Source organism: Prunus avium, chromosome 6 (assembly GCF_965620075.1).
Source record: "Prunus avium chromosome 6, drPruAviu1.hap1.1, whole genome shotgun sequence".
NCBI lineage: Eukaryota > Viridiplantae > Streptophyta > Magnoliopsida > Rosales > Rosaceae > Prunus > Prunus avium.
In genome coordinates this window covers 31,764,034-31,783,175 of record NC_142289.1, presented here as the reverse complement: position 1 = coordinate 31,783,175, position 19,142 = coordinate 31,764,034, and the positions used below count along the sequence as shown (strand labels likewise).

At 36.6% G+C, this 19,142-nt stretch overlaps 3 protein-coding genes across 5 annotated transcripts; 1 reads left to right on the top strand and 2 right to left on the bottom strand.

Annotated features, from left to right (window-relative positions):
- The first annotated feature begins 247 nt into the window (after positions 1-247).
- HDS (4-hydroxy-3-methylbut-2-enyl diphosphate synthase) lies at positions 248-6,872 on the top strand. 2 transcript variants are annotated; one of them, XM_021975105.2, is made up of 20 exons: positions 248-402; positions 977-1,206; positions 1,721-1,878; positions 2,397-2,503; positions 2,594-2,694; positions 2,807-2,883; positions 3,036-3,155; positions 3,262-3,492; positions 3,804-3,920; positions 4,024-4,098; positions 4,190-4,267; positions 4,397-4,456; positions 4,546-4,608; positions 4,763-4,907; positions 5,148-5,286; positions 5,517-5,594; positions 5,672-5,831; positions 5,927-6,025; positions 6,137-6,241; positions 6,466-6,872. In XM_021975105.2, the coding sequence occupies exons 2-20, from the start codon at positions 999-1,001 to the stop codon at positions 6,565-6,567; spliced, it is 2,223 nt and encodes a 740-aa protein (XP_021830797.2). In that variant the 5' UTR covers positions 248-402; positions 977-998; the 3' UTR covers positions 6,568-6,872. The 2 variants fall into 2 exon arrangements, with proteins under 2 accessions (XP_021830797.2, XP_088111257.1); XM_088255131.1 differs by lacking the exon at positions 248-402 and adding an exon at positions 437-590.
- A 1,703-nt stretch (positions 6,873-8,575) lies between these two features.
- Positions 8,576-9,783, bottom strand: LOC110770511 (uncharacterized). Its single transcript, XM_021974663.2, has one exon. It carries the CDS (start codon positions 9,392-9,394, stop codon positions 8,888-8,890), a length of 507 nt encoding a protein of 168 aa, XP_021830355.1. The 5' UTR covers positions 9,395-9,783; the 3' UTR covers positions 8,576-8,887.
- Positions 9,784-14,074: 4,291 nt separating this feature from the next.
- PDIL1-4 (PDI-like 1-4) lies at positions 14,075-18,325 on the bottom strand. 2 transcript variants are annotated; one of them, XM_021974900.2, is made up of 12 exons: positions 17,635-18,322; positions 17,380-17,509; positions 16,714-16,879; positions 16,502-16,620; positions 16,300-16,380; positions 15,609-15,695; positions 15,418-15,492; positions 15,232-15,300; positions 15,065-15,145; positions 14,844-14,978; positions 14,627-14,683; positions 14,075-14,515 (listed from the first exon to the last, which is right to left on the bottom strand). In XM_021974900.2, exons 1-12 carry the CDS (start codon positions 18,174-18,176, stop codon positions 14,339-14,341), a joined length of 1,719 nt encoding a protein of 572 aa, XP_021830592.2. In that variant the 5' UTR covers positions 18,177-18,322; the 3' UTR covers positions 14,075-14,338. The 2 variants fall into 2 exon arrangements, with proteins under 2 accessions (XP_021830592.2, XP_088111469.1); XM_088255343.1 differs by lacking the exon at positions 15,065-15,145 and having other exon boundaries at positions 14,844-15,008; positions 17,635-18,325.
- Positions 18,326-19,142: the final 817 nt, after the last annotated feature.

Sequence of the window (19,142 nt, the reverse complement as noted above, 5' to 3'; positions counted from 1 at the left end):
TCACACTGACTTGAAAACTTAGAAAATGCCGTATGCAATAAACGAATGGCTGACGTTTATCTTCGGGTTTTTTGAAAGAGAGCCGAAAATTACAAGAACGAGATACACGCACTTCTTAAAGAGTGCATGTTTCGCATGGTTAGATACCAAGAGAAAACATTTACCAAAAAAATAGATACCAAAAGAAATGGTTTTGTCCATTTGCTCCACCTCAAGCATCCACAAAATAGTACAAATTCAGCTAATGCAACCAAATTTCCAAAAATCCATTGACAACTCAGTCCTCGCACCCAACCCACCACCAGTTTATAAGTTTTTTTTCTGCCCTTTCCGGGCTCTAGACCCTTCTCCTTTCACTCTCAGGCTCTCAGCAGCTGACTCATCATCATCACATCACTGAAGGTAAACAAAAAAACTATGAACACATGCACAAGCACAAGCACCAGCACGCCACGTGTCTACCAATTGAGCCTCTTTTTAAGCTCACTCTTATTGGTTATTGATTTTGTGAAACGCTTTCTGGGTTTTCTTTCAAGAGCATTTGACTTGCTTCTGCTTTCTGCGTTTTGGGTTTTATTGATTGTTTTGAGGTAATGAATTTTATGCACAATTTTCCCAAAACAGTAGAAAATTCAGTTGTTATGATGTTATTAGGTGATGGGATAATTTACTGTTTGGTTTCTGGGAAAGCTGCGAAAACTGTAAGAAAGATCGTTCTTTTTTAAAAAAAAAAAAATTTAATTTAAGTTTTTTCAACTGCTCACCTGAAATCAAAGAGTGAATGGGAAAACCCTTTAGTTCTTTTTCTTTTCTTTTTTATATGTTTGTTTATCAAAGTACTTATCTTATTAGTCAGTTTCAGTTTTATTTGTTCAATTTTCTCAGAAACCAAGCGGGCCATGTTAATTCTACATTTTGATATATAAAATGATGAGTTAACTGAATTTCTACCAAATTGTGCTTTGGAATTGTGAAGGTAAAGCTTTGCAGTTGTGGAAATGGCTACTGGAACTGTACCAGCTTCCTTCACGGGTCTAAAAGGCAGGGACTCGAGTATTGGGTTTGCTAAAAGTATGGATTTTGTGAGGGTTTGTGATTTGAAGAGGTTTAAGTCTGGAAGAACAAGAATCTCAGTGATACGGAACTCAAATCCCGGATCAGATATTGCAGAACTCAAGCCTGCATCTGAAGGCAGCCCTTTGTTAGGTGGTTAAAATCCCTAATGAATTAGTGTTATTCAGTTTTTAGTTTTAATGCATGTGTTATGTTTTACTCCTTCAATCTATTTTTTGTAGCTGAGAAATTGGATCAGAGGGAAAGGACAATACTATGTTTTCTTTTGCCTTGTTTTCTGGCTTCTCAGAAAAGCTGAACAATATTTTCCTGCTGGTCAATTATTCATTTACGTGGTTAGGAAAAATTAACTAGGTGATTATCCAATGTTTTCCTTGGATATATCTCTAAAGAAAACCCCGGTGTAACTGTCATTTCTCAGAAATGGAAGTGGCCTCAACTGAGCGAAGTAATTGTATTAGGATCAGTCAAACTAAGCCTCAGCTTGGTTACTACTTGTATATCTGTTCACCTCAGTTAAGTGGGATTAAAGGTTCCTTCATTTGTCTTAGAAGATAAAGGAGTAGATATCAGCCTAAATATGTATGTCTTTCTACCTTTTTGAGTTTCTATCAATTTATCTAATAAATTATTTTTTTGAATGTAGTTCCTAGACAAAAGTATTGTGAATCAATACACAAAACTGTCAGGAGGAAAACACGAACAGTGATGGTTGGAAATGTGGCTATTGGTAGTGAGCATCCCATAAGGATTCAAACAATGACGACAACTGACACAAAAGATGTTGCTGCTACAGTTGAACAGGTTCTTTGACTCTCCATTTACTTCAATTATATATACACATGCATATATAAGTGGAGCTACTAAGGTTTGATTAAACTCTGTATATCTATTATATCTCGGGGTCTTAATCAGAATGTGTGGCGTGTCATACATCTCCTTCATTGGTACTGGGAATTACTCTGCCATTATTCAAACCGTAATGTAGTGAAGGCATTGTCAAAACTTTGTGTATTTTTCTTCTGGACTGAGTCATAGGTTTATCTGGCACATGCAAAAAGGTCCTCATGAACAAAAATTTGGTTTCACCGCTGAAGATGAGTGGTGAACATAGATGGAAACCATTCTTAAAGGAGCTTCTGATGTGTTAGTGTGACCTCTTTGAGATTATTAATTGGCCTTTTTGGAAAAATGACTTCACAATGTTTTTGAACAGGCAATTCTTTTGTATTTTGAGCTATACAAATTAAGTACAACTAAATCAGTTGAAATATTGGAAAAGCTACGAGCAGCTTCATTTGTAACGACTTTTTTGTTGCCAGGTAATGAGAATAGCAGACAAGGGAGCAGATCTTGTTCGGATAACAGTTCAAGGGAAGAAAGAAGCAGATGCTTGTTTTGATATTAAAAATACCCTCGTGCAGAAAAAGTAGGCTTGGTTATTATATTTTCAGTGGGTATTTAATGGTTTACTCCCTATGTTGTATAAGGCTTGACTTGATACAATCTGTGTGTGCAGTTACAATATACCTCTGGTGGCAGATATTCATTTTGCACCTTCTGTTGCGTTGCGAGTTGCTGAATGCTTTGACAAAATTCGTGTCAACCCTGGAAATTTTGGTACACAGTTCACCATTCAATTGTTTTCTTTTTTAATTATATTTCAATTGTTTTCTTTTTTAATTATATTTGAAGGGAGTGATTGTAGATTGATTGAGGTGTTTTATTGCAGCGGATAGACGGGCTCAGTTTGAGAAGTTAGAGTACACCGAAGATGACTATCAGAAAGAACTTGAGCACATTGAACAGGTTAAACCATGAATCTATAAATATATGGCCTCTATTAATTTTCACAATTACAAGTCTCCATTACTGTTTGATTTTTTATTATAATCATTATCAAATATTAACCAAATGAACATTTATTTGTATCTGATTTTTGCTTACTGTAACAACACTAGGTTTTTACTCCATTGGTTGAAAAGTGTAAGAAGTATGGAAGAGCAATGCGTATTGGCACAAACCATGGCAGCCTTTCGGATCGTATAATGAGCTATTATGGGGATTCCCCTAGAGGAATGGTGAGCAAAATATTGTCTGTCTTTTTGCTGAAAAGTTTCAAGTTTGCTTGATGTTGATGTACATACAAATTCATTGGGTGTCATTTACTTGGCATTCCTCAAACAGGTTGAATCTGCATTCGAGTTTGCAAGGATTTGCCAGAAGTTGGACTACCATAATTTTCTTTTTTCAATGAAAGCAAGCAACCCAGTTATCATGGTCCAGGCGTATCGTTTGCTTGTGGCTGAAATGTATGTTCAAGGATGGGATTATCCATTGCACTTGGGAGTTACTGAAGCTGGAGAGGGTGAGGATGGGAGAATGAAATCTGCAATTGGTATTGGAACCCTTCTTCAGGTATTATTCTAATCTTTAACTGTAGGTGTTGTGATGGATTCAAAATCATCAAAATTGTAGGGATTATTCAGGTTTATGTGCTGGTAATGTGTTATTTGTTAAACCTTCATAAGGTTGTAGCTGAATTTAACAATAATTGTTCGCATTTTTATAAATTGCAAACTGTGCTTATGATAGATATGGTAGGTTAGTTCATCTATTTGTGTGTTGTGATCCTGCACTTCGTTCAATAGTTTGAAGTTAGCATTAAGAAGCATTACATTTATAAAGCTTTGTCTAGCCATAGTGAAACTCTGGATTTGTATATGCAGGATGGTTTGGGTGATACAATTAGGGTTTCACTTACTGAAGCACCAGAGGAGGAGATAGATCCCTGCAGAAGATTGGCCAACCTTGGTATGAGAGCAGCTGATCTTCAGCAAGGAGTGGTAGGATTTCACCAAATCCCTGTTAGTTGATTAATATTCTTATTCTCTTGTATTTTAAAATTGAAAGCCTTATCAGATTTCTTGATGGCATTATTTGTATCAGGCTCCATTTGAAGAGAAGCACCGACATTATTTTGACTTTCAGCGTCGATCTGGTCAACTGCCAATGCAAAAGGAGGTCAGCCTCTAAGATCTTGATATGGAAACACACTGTGCTTCATACTCTTTATTTTTTCCTTTAACAGTGATTTAATGTCATCAAAACACAGGGTGAGGAGGTGGATTATAGAGGTGTCTTGCACCGTGATGGCTCTGTTCTCATGTCAGTATCCCTTAATCAGTTGAAGGTACAGTTGACATCATACTTCCTTTTTTCCATTTTATTGGCTTTCTTTCTTGTGTTTTTTCCTTTGAGTGGGGCGCTGAGTTGTATCTGAAATGTTAGAAATTACACTAACCTTCTGCATCCTTTACAGACACCAGAGCTCCTCTACAAGTCACTAGCAGCAAAACTTGTTGTGGGCATGCCGTTTAAGGTCTATTATTATTCCATTTTAGATTTTTTAATGTGTCACATGTAAAATTTACTGGGATTTTCATTGACGTGGTTAGTTCTGTTATACAGGATCTTGCAACAGTTGACTCAATCTTATTGAGACAACTTCCACCAGTTGATGATAATGATTCTGTAAGAATATTTTGGAAATAATCCCTACTCTTCCCCCGCACCCACATTATCCCTTATACCTTTCTACGTTGTTTGTGCATTACACTGCATATTTTATTTGCTAGTTCTTTGCGAGAACGGGAATGACATGACAATCTTCTTTGTGTATGATCAGCGGCTAGCTCTCAAAAGGTTGATAGATGTCAGTATGGGTGTTATAACACCATTGTCAGAGCAGCTAACAAAGCCATTGCCCAATGCCATGGTTCTGGTAAATTCGAAGGAATTATCAACTGGTGCATACAAGCTTTTACCAGAAGGTGCAGCTTTCTTACAGAATTCAGAGCACTGATGTTGAATTGAACATATTCTTTTTCTATGCTTATTCTTTTATAGGTAGACTTATTGTAGCCGTGGCCTTTGATGTTAATTAGTATCTCTTCCCCTTAAGGGGGGGGAGGTTCTGCTCCCATTCAGGGGTGGGAAGGGTTTTGTATTGGTCGAAGGCTACCCCTGATTTTTCAGCCAGGAATCCTTATTGTGAATCAATTGCCTCCCAGGTACACGCTTGGTTGTCTCGGTACGTGGCGATGAACCTTATGAAGTGCTGGATATTCTCAAAGGCACTGATGCTACAATGCTTCTCCATGATCTTCCCTTCAGTGAAGATAAAGTAAGCCGAGTGCATGCTGCAAGAAGGTAATAACTTTTTAACTCCCTGCATATAAATCATTATCGACATAAAATTATTGTAAGAGTTCCCATCTAGAGAAGCATTTTCCTAGGCCCTAGACACTTCACCAAATATGAAATTTGCCCTCTTTCGATGGGCCTGTTAATTTGATCATTGGTAGTCCATGTTATATGCTTTTATTCTTGTTGTGCACATGTTTCCTTCTCTTGATATTGTGAATTTTATGTTGCTCTAGGCTGTTTGAGTATCTGGGAGACAATTCTCTGAACTTTCCAGTCATACACCATATTCAGTTTCCAAGTGGAATTCATAGGTAATTACAAGATCGACTCTTCCTTTTTCCAGAGATGCATGGTATTCGTACTTCTGGCTTAATTCCATTTTGTGCAGGGATGACTTGGTTATTGCTGCTGGTACCAATGCGGGGGCCCTTTTAGTAGATGGACTTGGAGATGGTCTCCTATTAGAAGCCCCAGACAAGGATTTTGATTTCCTTAGAAACACATCTTTCAATTTACTACAAGGTTGTAGAATGCGGAATACAAAGACGGTAGGAGTTTTCATTCAAAACATAACAGAATTTGACATATCATGAAGCGATGATGGTCTTAAACAATCGTTGTACATGCCTAAATCTCATTTCAGGAGTACGTTTCATGCCCATCATGTGGCAGAACTTTGTTTGATCTTCAAGAAATAAGTGCACAAATACGAGAGAAGACATCGCACTTGCCTGGTGTTTCAGTAATTACCTTATTCTTTCCTTTTGTGATGGAACGATTTTGAACAGCAAACTTATTTTATTTTCAGTAATCCAGATGCTTTTTGTAATTCATTTGTTATTTCCTTTGCTAGATTGCAATCATGGGTTGCATTGTTAATGGACCTGGGGAGATGGCTGATGCAGACTTTGGGTATGTTGGTGGTGCTCCTGGAAAGATTGACCTTTATGTTGGGAAGGTATTTCCTCTGTCCAGCTTGTAATTTAATACGGGTTTAGTTGAAAGAAGTTTTTCAATAGTTTGCATACAATAAGTTATGCCTCTGAGTACAGGTTAGCACCGGCCATTATAGGGCACCTTCATCATTTAAGTAGTTCTTCAGTTTTTAACAAAAGTTCTATTTAGTTGTAACATTATTTTTTTGCCATACCTTATTTGATATGAGGTTGAATTGCGTTTCAGACCGTGGTGAAGCGTGCAATTGAGATGGAGCATGCAACCGACGCCTTGATCCAGCTAATAAAAGATCACGGGCGCTGGGTTGACCCTCCTGCGGAAGAGTAAAAAGCCAGCAACGGACAGAGATAAGAGGGCATGCATGCATTCAAGAGAGGGTAATCCCCATTATGTTGTGTACTTAAGTTCCCACAGTTGAAAGCAGTAGATGATAACTGGAACACAAAGAAAATGTATACCAAAAAAAGATCCAGGGTACATGTAAGCAACAGTGCATAAATTTATGGAGCAACATGTAAAATGTTCCTCATCAAGTATACTCACAGCAACAATGTAGTTCTCCCATTACTAAAGTGAAATCTTTAGGTTTAGTTGGTTAATGCAAAATAAAAATTTGACTGGTTACTTATAAATTGCCAGTGGATGGTTCAGTGGACTTGTTACTTTTGTCTCCGACCACGTTTGGAGGCTATGATATGTGAATGATATAGGGAATCATTCTTCTCCAACTCATGGAGGTGATGAGTTCAATCTCATGGACAGTTTAATAAATCAAATCAAAAGTGGTAGTCATGTTTTGTTCTGCAAGTATTCTGACAAACTGGCATAATCCACGTCTCTATGCATGTTTTGCATAACATAACTTTATCCCAATAATATGCCCATGAATCAGCTGGAATTTGCAACAAAAAATATTCACGTATCTTGTACGATTGCCAATTGTTACGCCTTTCTTTTCCCAAATAAAATTACAAAATTAAAAATTAGGGAGGGAGTTTTCAAGTTATTCTTTTGGTCGAATTGTATTTGCCATTATAAAATTGCGAAGTTGCTATCAACGGCCGCTGCTCACTAACACACTCCCCAAAAGGCCGTATTATTTCATCATCCATCCCTCCCTCCCTCATGCCTCATCATGATATTATTATATATGATGAAATTTGAAAACCTTATCATTGGATAGAGACCAAAAGAAAAGAAGAAAATACCCCAAAGCATTCAAAGTTCAAACCAACCAAAGTCAAAACATGATGATCACCGACATGCTTCCTTAATAATCGGTGAGTTGCCAATTTTCTATTCCTGAAATACCCCAAAGGGGAAGTCAACACAAAGATGACGCAGAACCCGAAGTAAAAACAGCCATGAAAGTGTAAAATGCTCACAGTCGCCATTTCTCTAGGCAGGCTAGGATACTAGGATAGGATCACAAACCTAAATGCACGCAAAATGACACATCTACTTTTGACAAGATTAAATAAAGCAAAACCAACAAACAAATTAATTGACCAAAACAGTAAAAGAAATGCCTCTTCCCTACCCTCTTTTTTTTTTTTTTTTTTTCAATCAAGTCCCCTATCTTCTCTTTCGCTCAAATCATGTTCTAAATTTTCATTTTGTGTTATTTAAAGAGGGCACAATTATTAGTTCTTTATTATTAAAATCTGCATATAAGTTTATATTGGCAAGATTATCGAGGCCACACTTGTTGCATCACGGGGATCCAATTTTATGTTGAATTATATTCTGACAATGTTATTTCAATGAAATGTTTCTCTCTGATAAAAATAAATTAAAAATTAAAAATGCAAGATCTTAGATTTTAATAATGCCTGATACATACAATTTTCAACTAATTAAACAAATCCATATCGCTCAAGTTAACACATAACAAAATTCAAGCTTCATCGATTTCTTACCCTCTCTTTTACTCAATTCTTTTTAATTAATTTGCCTACCTATATTATTTTTAATAGATAGTGTTAAATTAATTTACCATAATAACCAGTTCCAGGTTATCTCAACTATTTCTTTTACACAATTTCCATTTGTCCACAATCACATTACATATTTAAAATGCAATGAAGGTGAGCCACCATGTACAGCAGTTTTCTCAAATTATTGAATCCAAACAGTACCAAACATCAAATCCGAGTCAACACTAAACAGTGCTTTACGCATTAAAGTCTCAAAGACCCTAGATCTCTGGGAATCTAAATCCATGAACAGTAATTATCAAATTTCTTTATTTTGTTCGATTTTCTCAGTACCCAAAACATTAGATGGCATAAAAAGATAGAGCCAATCAAGTCAACAGTGAGAAAAAGGAGCAAAATGAATGTTAAATCAGTAAATCCAATTATTATATCATTCTTAAATAAAAAAAGCAATACATCAATGACTCGTATTGACTAATTAAGTATTTTACGCCAAGAACTCATCCCAAAATTCTAATTACCACCAACTCTAGTACCCCCGGCGCGCCAAAGAATGAAGAATCAAATTGAATCACCATATCACCATCGCCGTAACCTCAATTCAATCATATACTAAGCAAGCACAGAAATTAACTAAAAAAATACGAGAAATTAAAAATTTCACAGTAACCTCTAAGAGCTTTTGCGTATGAGAGACTATGAGTAGTTCTTCAGAGAATCTCTCTCCTAGCGGCATATCCGTACTGAGATCGACGAATGTTATCCTGACGCTTCTTGTAGACAAAGCCTGCAATCCCTACCACGCCAACCCCAACGATCACTCCAACTACGACTCCTGCCTTCTTTCCCGAGCTCATTCCTCCAGAGGAGTTCTTAGCTCCGTCTCCGTCCGTGTTGAGGTCGCTGTGGTTGACGTCGCTCGGATTCGACGGCGCTGGAGAAGGAACTGGAGGCGTGTCGTCGGCCGACGGAGATTCAGACGGAGATGATTGCGGTGGCGCCGGAGGTGAAGAAGGATGTGGTGAGTTCACTGGAGCGTTCGACGGAGATGGAGGAAGGGAAATCTGCGATGGAGATTTCGGAGAAGGTGAATCGGCAGCGGGTTGTGGCGATGGAGTCGGTGAGGGCTGTGGTGGAGACGAGGAAGATACAATGGAGAATTGGACTAGCAGAAAGGCAAGAAGCAGAGGCGAGCAGAGGTCGATGAACCTCGCCATTGTTGAAGAAGAAGAAGAAAGTTCGAGATGCTTGTTCCCGAGAAAATGTGGATCTGAGGGAGAAAGTGAGTGGAAGAAGAAGTTGATATTTTTGAGAAGCAGTTTTGCAAGGAAGTGGAAGAGATCTGAATTTGAAACGAGGAGACCTCGGGAGAAGAGAAAAAGTGGACGGGCGAGATTGACGGAGAAGTGAGGAGGTGGAGTCGGATCTAGACACGTAGGTGGAGTAAAAAGGTGGGGAGAGGAGCGAAGCAGCGGATCTAGAAAAATGCGGAGGAGATGGAGTTAGAGTTGAAAGTGGAAAGGGTAAAAGGAAAAGGAATTAGAGAGGCAGTTGGAATGTGAGTTTTTGGGATTTATGTAATTTTGCTTTTCGTTTTGGTTTGTTGGTATTTATGTAAAGATAGATTTTAGAAAGAGGAAGGAAAGTGTGAGTTGCGTCTCTCATGGGGTGTGGCTTCAATTTGAAGGACATGAGACGTCTGAGCTTTTTTTTTTTTTTTTTGGGTCTGAACCGGGTGGTCCTGGCTAGGCCCCAACTATGGGTGGCACCTTTAAGCTTTAACCACAACCCAGACTAATCCCCGCTCACATCGGGTCGGCCCGTAAGGGGTAAAGTGTTGGCCAAAGTGGTGACTCCATACGAGAGCGGGGATCGAACTCTTGACCTCTCTTAAGGAATGAGAGTGTCGAACCACTCACACCAACCACCTTGGTTGACGTCTGAGCTTTCATTGCGTGATGTTTTGGTTTATTTAAATATTTTTTTGTATATATGAAGGTAAAGAAATGATGCTCAATAAATGCAGCAAGAAATTTCGTTTTCTATGTTGCTTGAATTTTTGGGGTCCAGTTATGGTACATTTATAAAAAAAAAGGCTATGATATTATGTTATACAATCACTAAATCTAAAAATTTAGTTTAAGATATTATAGAATGAGTGAATAATTTCTCAACCAAAAAAATAAGTGATGCTTTGCACATAAATTTTTATTTTGGTATTTAGGGACGTGGGGAAATGGGGACAATGAAATACAAGTAATGCTCTAAATTAATCTAATTATACGGGCAGAGAGACTTGAACTTTAATGAAAGGGGGCAAGCTCAACCAAGGTGGTTAGTGTAAGTGGTTCGGCACTCTCATTCTTTAAGAGAGGTCAGGGGTTCGATCCCTGCTCTCGTACGGAGTCACCACTTTAGCCAACACTTTACCCCTTACGGGCCAACCCGGTGTGAGTGGGGATTAGTCTGGGTTGTGGTTAAGGCTTAAAGGTGCCACCCATAGTTAGGGCCCATCCAGGACCACCTCATGGTTCAGACCAAAAAAAAGAAAGGGGGCAAGCTCATTGCCCTAACCAACTAGTCTAACGCACTTCTGCCTCTCATTCCCATGTTTGATTTGTTCGGTATTAAGAATTAACATTTGTCTAGCTTTCCAATACTACCCTTGCATTTTTAAAATAAATTACAATTTTTAAAGGTCCAAAGAGGTATTTTAGTAAGTTATAAAGAATGAAAGTCTAAATAAATAGTATAAATGGTGTATGGATTCAGTGAAATAGATTTCCTTCTTCCATTGGTCATGTCTCTAGATTTCCTTCTTCAATTGTGGATTTCACAATTGGGTTTGCGTTTGGGTTTTCTCATAACACAAATTTAAAACCCAGCTGCTATTTGACACTTATTAATTCCCATATTTACTGCATGATAGAAGGATGACATTGTTACATAGACTTATTTCAATGAATGTAAGAAACTGACAGAAATAGAAAATAAACTAAGAAGTTTAAGTTATATGGACATGGTTGTCCAACCATATTACGATGTTACCCGATTTTGATATATTTTCAAAGGGAAATATTTTTGTTCACCACTTTAACTCAAGATGTATCTTTATCACTCTTCTGAACACTTGACACCAAGGGCGGACCTAAGCTTAGGCTGGAGTGGGCTCCAGCCTAGGGGAAGATTTATAAAGTATTGAACATGGTTTAAATGTTATAAGCTTTATTTCTACTCTAATAAATATTAACCCACTCCTAAAGTATATAGGAAATAATAACATCAATCCAAATCTATATAAATTCGCCGGAAAAATCATTGTAAGTGCTTCAAATTGTCTCTTTGCTCAACTGGTGTGCAGATTACCTTATTTCCATTTTCAATATTTAAGTAAATGTCTTTGTCCTTTTACTTTCATTAAGTCAATATATACTTCATATTTAAATCCCATAAAATCAAGTTTTCTTATTTGATGTGTAAGGAATAAAAGCCGCCAAAAATTATCTTGAGAAAATGAGTATTCCAAAAAACCATTTTTCATACTTAGTCAATATTGCACCTCTGCTAAAAATTTCTGGATTCGCCAGTGGCTACACCCACAGAGAGCAAACATAAAAAAATTTCTTTTAGCCACCCAAAACGCCATATTTGAATCTTGAGAGCCAAGAGGAAATAGCTCTCCTCCTCTAAAAAATTTACCAACCTATCTTTAGTAGGTTCTTCAATCTTGGTAAGTTTTTTTATTTTATATATATTCAATTTCCAATTTTAATTGTTGTTGTTGAGTTTTTATGATTTAGGGTTAGGGTGAAAACTTTTGGAGACTATTCATATATTTTTTATTTTTGCAACTTGAATTATTAATTAGCATATATGATTTTTTAAGTTGGATAATGTATTTGATTTGGCATTTATTTATATTTTGTACTTTTTTATGTTATATTTGCTTGTAATGTGGCCATGTTTGATTTATAAAATTTTATTTACATTTTTGTTTCAAGAGAAAAAAAAAGGCTTATAATATATCTCATCTATAAAAATATATATATATTTAGCCTACCCCTATAAAAATTCCTGGATCCACCATTGCTTGACACTAAATTGATTGCGAATGCTTTAACAAATTTGGGTTATTCTAGATCTAATTGTCATTTTTGGAATTAAACCCTCCTTGCTTGCGTGGACAATACATATTTTTTATTTGGCATGGTTGTCATGTCTCCGACTATACATATAATATGTGACAAGTAAATAAAGCATCCCTTCAATTGTAACCAAAACAAAAAACAAAAGAACAAAAAAAGCATCCCTTCAAATTCAATTAATAGAAACGTCCTTGGTGTAAAGCAAAGACAAGACAAATTAGGGTTGCACATGGTTTCACATGCATACGTAGATAGCTGCCTACGTACAAGATACGACTAATTATATTAATTATTAAAATTCCAATTAGATCTTGATACTATTTCGTAAAAGGGGAAAATAAAACTTTGTCGTCTACTTATATTATAATATGTGTACAAAATGTATCACGTTGTCATACTACTACTGTAGTATTCTATAATTTCTCCATTTTTATTCCATTGAAAAGCTAATGGCTAAACAGCTTCTCAAAATTCCATTTGGCTTTCGTAGAATTATAAAATAGGGTAAGTTTACAGTTTACCGTTTACTAGCTTTTCCATATTTACAGAGGTAATTAATCTTAATTAGGCAATGCATGAAGAGCCGTAGTTGGTGACATGATGCGGCCTCCTAAATTTTTAAAGCGAGTCGGCATCTTTCAATAATCCCCGTAATAATCGTGTGATTAGTGTGACCGCTGAGTGACTATATTTTTTTTTTTTTGGATATAATTTCAATTGCTGCTAAGGGTGACAGTTTTCGTCATGTGCAGGTCATTGTCACTTTAAAGTTCCATGGAGCATTAGTTAACCTTTATTTATTTATTTATTTTGGTTTTTCATTAGTTAAATATGTTTTAAGTGATTATTTTTTCTTTTGTTTAATTGATCATGCTATGGCATATTCCGTCGAAAGAAAAAAAACAAAGAAAGAAAGACAATGTTTTTGTTTTCTCTTTTTTTTGTTTTTACTTAAAAAACTCATTTAACCAAAGTTTGCACTCTTAGTTGGGATGCTTATACCTAAGTTTCTTCGATCCTACATGATCCTTAGTGGAGGAGCCCCAAAGTGTCTTAATTTTGATGTTAGATCCATCTATTATTATAATAGCTCTTTGTGGCTAGTTTGTATTGGCCTTTTGTGACTAGTGGCTTTTTTATCTGAATTATTAATGCAAATGCAATCCCATAATTTCTTTATTAAAAAAAAAAAAAAACAAATTCATTGAACCATTCTTATTAATACGGTCAAGGATTAATAACCTCGGGTGTATAATAAATGTTTGGAGGAGTATCATAAGAAAGAGGAATGATGAAGCTATACACATCTAAATTCACACAAGAAGGTAATGAAGCGAAGCAAGGTGAGGAAGAAACCTTGCCAATGCCTGAAATCCAGACAAGGTAATGAAGCTATACACATCTAAATCCACACAAGAAGGTAATAGAGTTGAAATTTTATAGAGAGCTCCTAAAATCGCTTTAAGCTCAATTTTAAGTGAAAAATAGAGAGCATGATTGTGGATGCTCTTATAACAATGTCTAAGAAACTTTTGTATACAACCTCTCGCCCAGTAACTGTTTACATGACCACCACTTGAGGAGTTGAAAGTGGGGACTTTTACGATGTCCATGGTTCAAGAACAACGGTTTGCTCTTGACCGAAAAACAAAATGAGAACAATGGTTTGGTTAAGGAACCAAAGCCTCCGGCATAGCAGTCAAAATTCTCCAATGCCTTCATAAGAATTATTATACAGAAACAACCAAAAGAGAGGGGAAGAAAGAGAAAGGTGCTATTATTAAATAATTCAGCTGGAGTTTCTTAAACAACACATTCAAAACTTGCAAGCTGAAGGATACACCTATTTCGTTTTTTCCAGATATCTGTTCAGGTTTAAATTGCTGCGGATTTGAGATTCTCTTCTCATTTCTGATCTCTCTATTTTCTCTTCTATGTGACAACTATCTCTTTTCTACCACATTGATGATGGCACATACTAGACAGACAAATCGCTAATACACAAATTCAAATTCCTCACAATTCATCCCTCAAATCATTTGTGCTGCTGCTGCTCTCTTGGCTCTCTTTAGCATCAGATACCGCCTCGGATTTTGGTGTTGAAGTTGGCTTTTGGAGCTTGAAAGGAATTGATGCGTTTTTCTTGAGGAATTTGTAGAATGCAACCACTGTACGATCAGCATCTACAGAAATCTAAAAACACCAAGGAACCAGAAATTCTATGTAAGACATTAAACGAGGAACAAGAAGAAAATGCACAAGCATGGTAGATGAACACATGTAACAATTCTAAATGCCACTTACTGGATCAAAACTCTTATTTCCAGCTGGGAAGAATAGAAGTGTGGGGAACCCATCAGCCTGCAAAGTTAAAGAACAGCAATTCACTGCAAAGTTCTGGTTTCTAATAGATACTCAATTTCTGCCAAAGAAAAGTTTGCCCTTGGAACTCTAGTATATACAATTGGAAATAAGTAAACTATCATTTAACACACGGAGCACATTTTGAATTTTAAATTACCTTTGCCCTGGGATGCTCATTTGTGGTTCCGTCCATCTTGGCTATAACAATAGAATCAATGCCTCGTAGATGTTTGGCAAGCTTGTTGTAGGTTGGCTCCAAAGATTGGCAATGCCCGCACCATGGTGCATAAATCTGAGATGGCAATCCTTCAAAATTTGGAACCTTACAAGGACAAATTTTAATCAATAATTTATTTGATTATTATTTTGTTGTATTACCTCAAGAAGAACATCCTTTGACTCATCCAAGACAATTTCATCAAAGTTATTCCCAACCACTATTTTCACGTCCCCATCATTCTGTGGCAACAAATAAAAATGCATAGAAGTTATAATAATGAAACAAGACAACAGAATTTGGTGCAGAAATGAGACTCATAACTTACAGTTTCTGGAATTGGGTCTGACTTAAAGAAAGGTTTAAGCTTGTCCTCTACAAAATCCTGCCCAAAAGCCTGAGGAATAATAAATTCATAACATACTGTCAGAACATATAAAGTGGGACACAGAGAGAGAGAGAGAGAGAGAGAGAGAGAGAGAGAGAGAGAGAGAGAGAGAGAGAGAGAGAGAACCTTTAAGTTAGCCAAGGTCACTTCTCCCTCATGAACAAATTTCCTAGCATCATCATTTCCGGTGTACCCAAGAACCTATAAGGAACAAAATTACACATGAATTTACAACATATAGAATTACAACTTTAGTAAAATAAATACAAATAGAATACAACGTCAGTAAAATAAATACACAGGTTAGGAAAGATCACCGTTGGAGCATCACTAGTGATACCAAAATAATCTGAAACTGGCTTTCCAATATCTTCATTATCCGTTTGCACATATACGAAGATAAGCTGCATGTAACCACACATACATTTAAGAGAACATATACATATAAGACTAAAGAATTTGGATTAAATTCTATCTTCATTATAATACTGCATGTACAAAGATCAGATGCTCGTATGTATTGAGATCATAGAGAACAAACAAAACAACGTCACTGGAAATTAATACACAATAGCAAACCTACTTGAAGGACAATGTTGCTGAAATAAGACTGCATTTATTCATTTTTCTTATTAATTTGATATGAAACAATATTTCATCAATATGAAGAGCTGAATACAAACTGAAATACAAAAGTTCCAGAGGCACATCCAACCCCCCACCCCCCCTTCTCTTCCCTAATGTTGTCAAAAATCCTCTCTTTGTTGCCACACCACCCCAAACACAGCCATTATACCACCAACATAGCATTAAACATCTCTCTCTTTTTTTCTTTTTTTTTTGGTAAAGTCAATTCTAGAAGTCTAAAAAACTATGTTGTGATTTCAAAGAAAAAGAAAACGAACTTTGCAATCATTACAAATGTTCCTTTATATGTAATCATTATTTTAGATACTCCTGAATAGTTTCTATGACATATTTTAGAGCACTTGCTGATAATAACCATACCTTTCCTTTGAAAAGTTTTGCTGCCGCTTGAAAATCTGGGAGAACCTTCTCTGAATCTTTTGAAGTGGCAAAGAGCAAAAGCTGGGCATAGAAAGTTTTATATAGGTCAACCAGCATGAAATGTTAATACTCCATTGCAAAGAGTTCGATAATTTTGAAGTCGCGTCTATAAAAAAAAAAAATCAAACATTCGCCAAAATACCTGCTTCTTGATTTCACTTTCAAAAATTTGAGGGGCATTTTCCCTAGTAAAAGTGATGACTAAAGGAAGCTTGTTCGCAAAGACAAACTCAGCAATTGCAGACTTCTCGAATTTACCATCTGCAGAAATGAGAAACTGAGGATAGAGTAAAGGAAAATAAAACAATCAAATTGAGACAACTCACCCAATGCGACAATAAAAAAGAGACTAACCGAAATAACTTAGTTTCTCAGCCTCCTTCTTAAGCAGGATCAAAGCAGGTCGTTTAACTTCAGGGTCAAGATGGAAAAGTTTTGCCACCTTAGGATCCACTGTTTGGTAAAAGTTGACATCATCTTCAAGTCTTGAAGCAGCAGCAAGCTCGTCACTCTCGGGACCCTGTTATCATGAGGAGAAGGCATAATGACAATGAGTAACAATATATGGGAGACAGATTACAATAGCTATTGAATAAAGCAAAAAATTGAGTATTTGTTATGCTTCATGAATCACCTATTTTTAGATTCCTATTCTAGATTATGTTCGATTAGATTAACATATCTCTGATTCAGTTTGCATTTGACAACCAAACATGCCCTGATAAATTCAGGTACTTCCATGTCAATGTGCAATTACCGAGCAAAACTTTATGGCGTCAATTAAAAGCCCGCTGCTTTGACCAAAGTTCTAAATTTATGATTATCACCGTTCCTAGACCAAATTTCAAAACTCTCACCGCAAGCTATAAGAAACTTTGCACTCTAATTACTGCTATAAAATTACATGGCCATCCCATGCATTATCATAACAATCATAAAATCAAAGAATTTCAGATTTCATAAAGTAAACCCAAAAAAAGGCAAAAGAGGGGAAACATAATGAAAACGCAATAAGCATACCACCAAAGAATTAAGGTAGCCCAAAACGACTTTACTTTCAGAAGACAATATGCGTTCCGCCTCGTCCAATGTCGTCACATTTTGAATACCAGGTCCTATCTTCTTCTTGATCCATGTAACTATGCCCTCTCTGAAATCACATTTCGGAAAAAGAGAAGAAAAAAAAAACACTCAATTTCTGTAATTTTCATAATTGTATCAAACTAAATGAAAAGTTAGAAATAAATAATTGCAAGAAAGAAAGAAGAAACTCACTTGGTCCTTTGACCTGTGTAAGGCTTGTGAACACCATCAATGAAGAAGAACACAGTAGGGAAACCCTCGACGCCATAATCCTGAGATAGCTCGTTTTCCTCAGTGGCATCGACTTTGGCCAAAATTACATTTTCGCCCTTGAGCTCGGTGGCTGCAGCCGCGTACTCCGGAGCCAAGGCCTGGCAGTGTCCGCACCACGGCGCGTAGAACTCAACCATGACGAACCTGTTCTTCTCCACCGTGTCGCTGAAGTTCGACCCCTTCAAAACGACGACGTCCTTCTCGTCCACCTCCGGCTCCTTATACGCGTCCTCATGATCGCCGCCGCCCTCGTCGAAATCGGAGAAATTCTCGAGATCGTCGTAATTGTCTTCATCGTAATGGTCCGGATCTGGATAGTGCGGTGCGGCGTCGTTTTGGTCGCTTGGCTCCTCGAGGAAGCTGAGATCTTCGTATTCGTCGTCGACTGGATTTGAGCCCTTGCAGCGGGAGAACAAGAGGAGAGCACTGAGTGTGAACACGAGAACGAGTCGACTCGCCATTTCGAGTGAGTGAGCGAGCTAGTTGGGGGATGGATCAGTGAGAGTGAGATCTGGTTTAAGCAGGGGTTTATAGAGACAGTGGAAGGAGGAAAACTGGACGAGTCAAGGTGGGGAAGCGACGCCGTTTTGGGGGCTTGCCGTTGCAGTTACAGTTGCTGGATTTGGCATTAAAGCATTTTCACGTTGACCAGGAATTAACTCCGCACATTAGTTTAGTTTAGAAAGTAATTCTAGATTATTTTTTTCATTATTGTTTTGCCTATTTTTGTCTCCAATTAATAATTTCCACTTAATTTCTTTTTCCTTTTAACTAAAACCCAAAAAGAAAAGCAAAGGACTCACTGGTGAAGTGGTTTGGAGCAATTGCTCTTTCCAAGAAAGGTCATATTTTTTAGTCCTAGTGTGTGTGAGTTTAGTATATTATTGTTCCTCTCAATAAAATAAAAAGTCATTAAAAAAAAACCCAAACAAAAATGTTTCTTTTCCACCAATTAGAATGTCATAATTTCAATTAAGAAAAAAAAAACAAAACTATTTGAAAGAAGTCCTAAATTCAATTAAGAAAAGACTACAAAAAATTATTTTTTCACTAAAATGAAATTAAGATAAAACAATAGTTTTCGTACTGCGTAGATGACCATTGCATGCATAGAACTTGCGTTGTCTGATTTTGCATTTTCCCCCTCATATTATATTAGGGACTCGGAAAAAAAAAATCAAACTTATTTGTAAGATCAATGGTTGAGGTTGAGGTAGATGACATAATCTATATATATAAAGCAAAAGGTAGAGAATAGTGAAACATTCAAAATACCAGAAAATGCTCTTAGTTAATGCAAACATTAAGAATTAAAATTATTAATTAAATGAGGATAATATGGTAAATTCACACTTTTTCATATAAAAAAAAATTAAAATTAAAAGAAAAATCAGATAATGGATCTTATTTTTGGAACACAACTACCA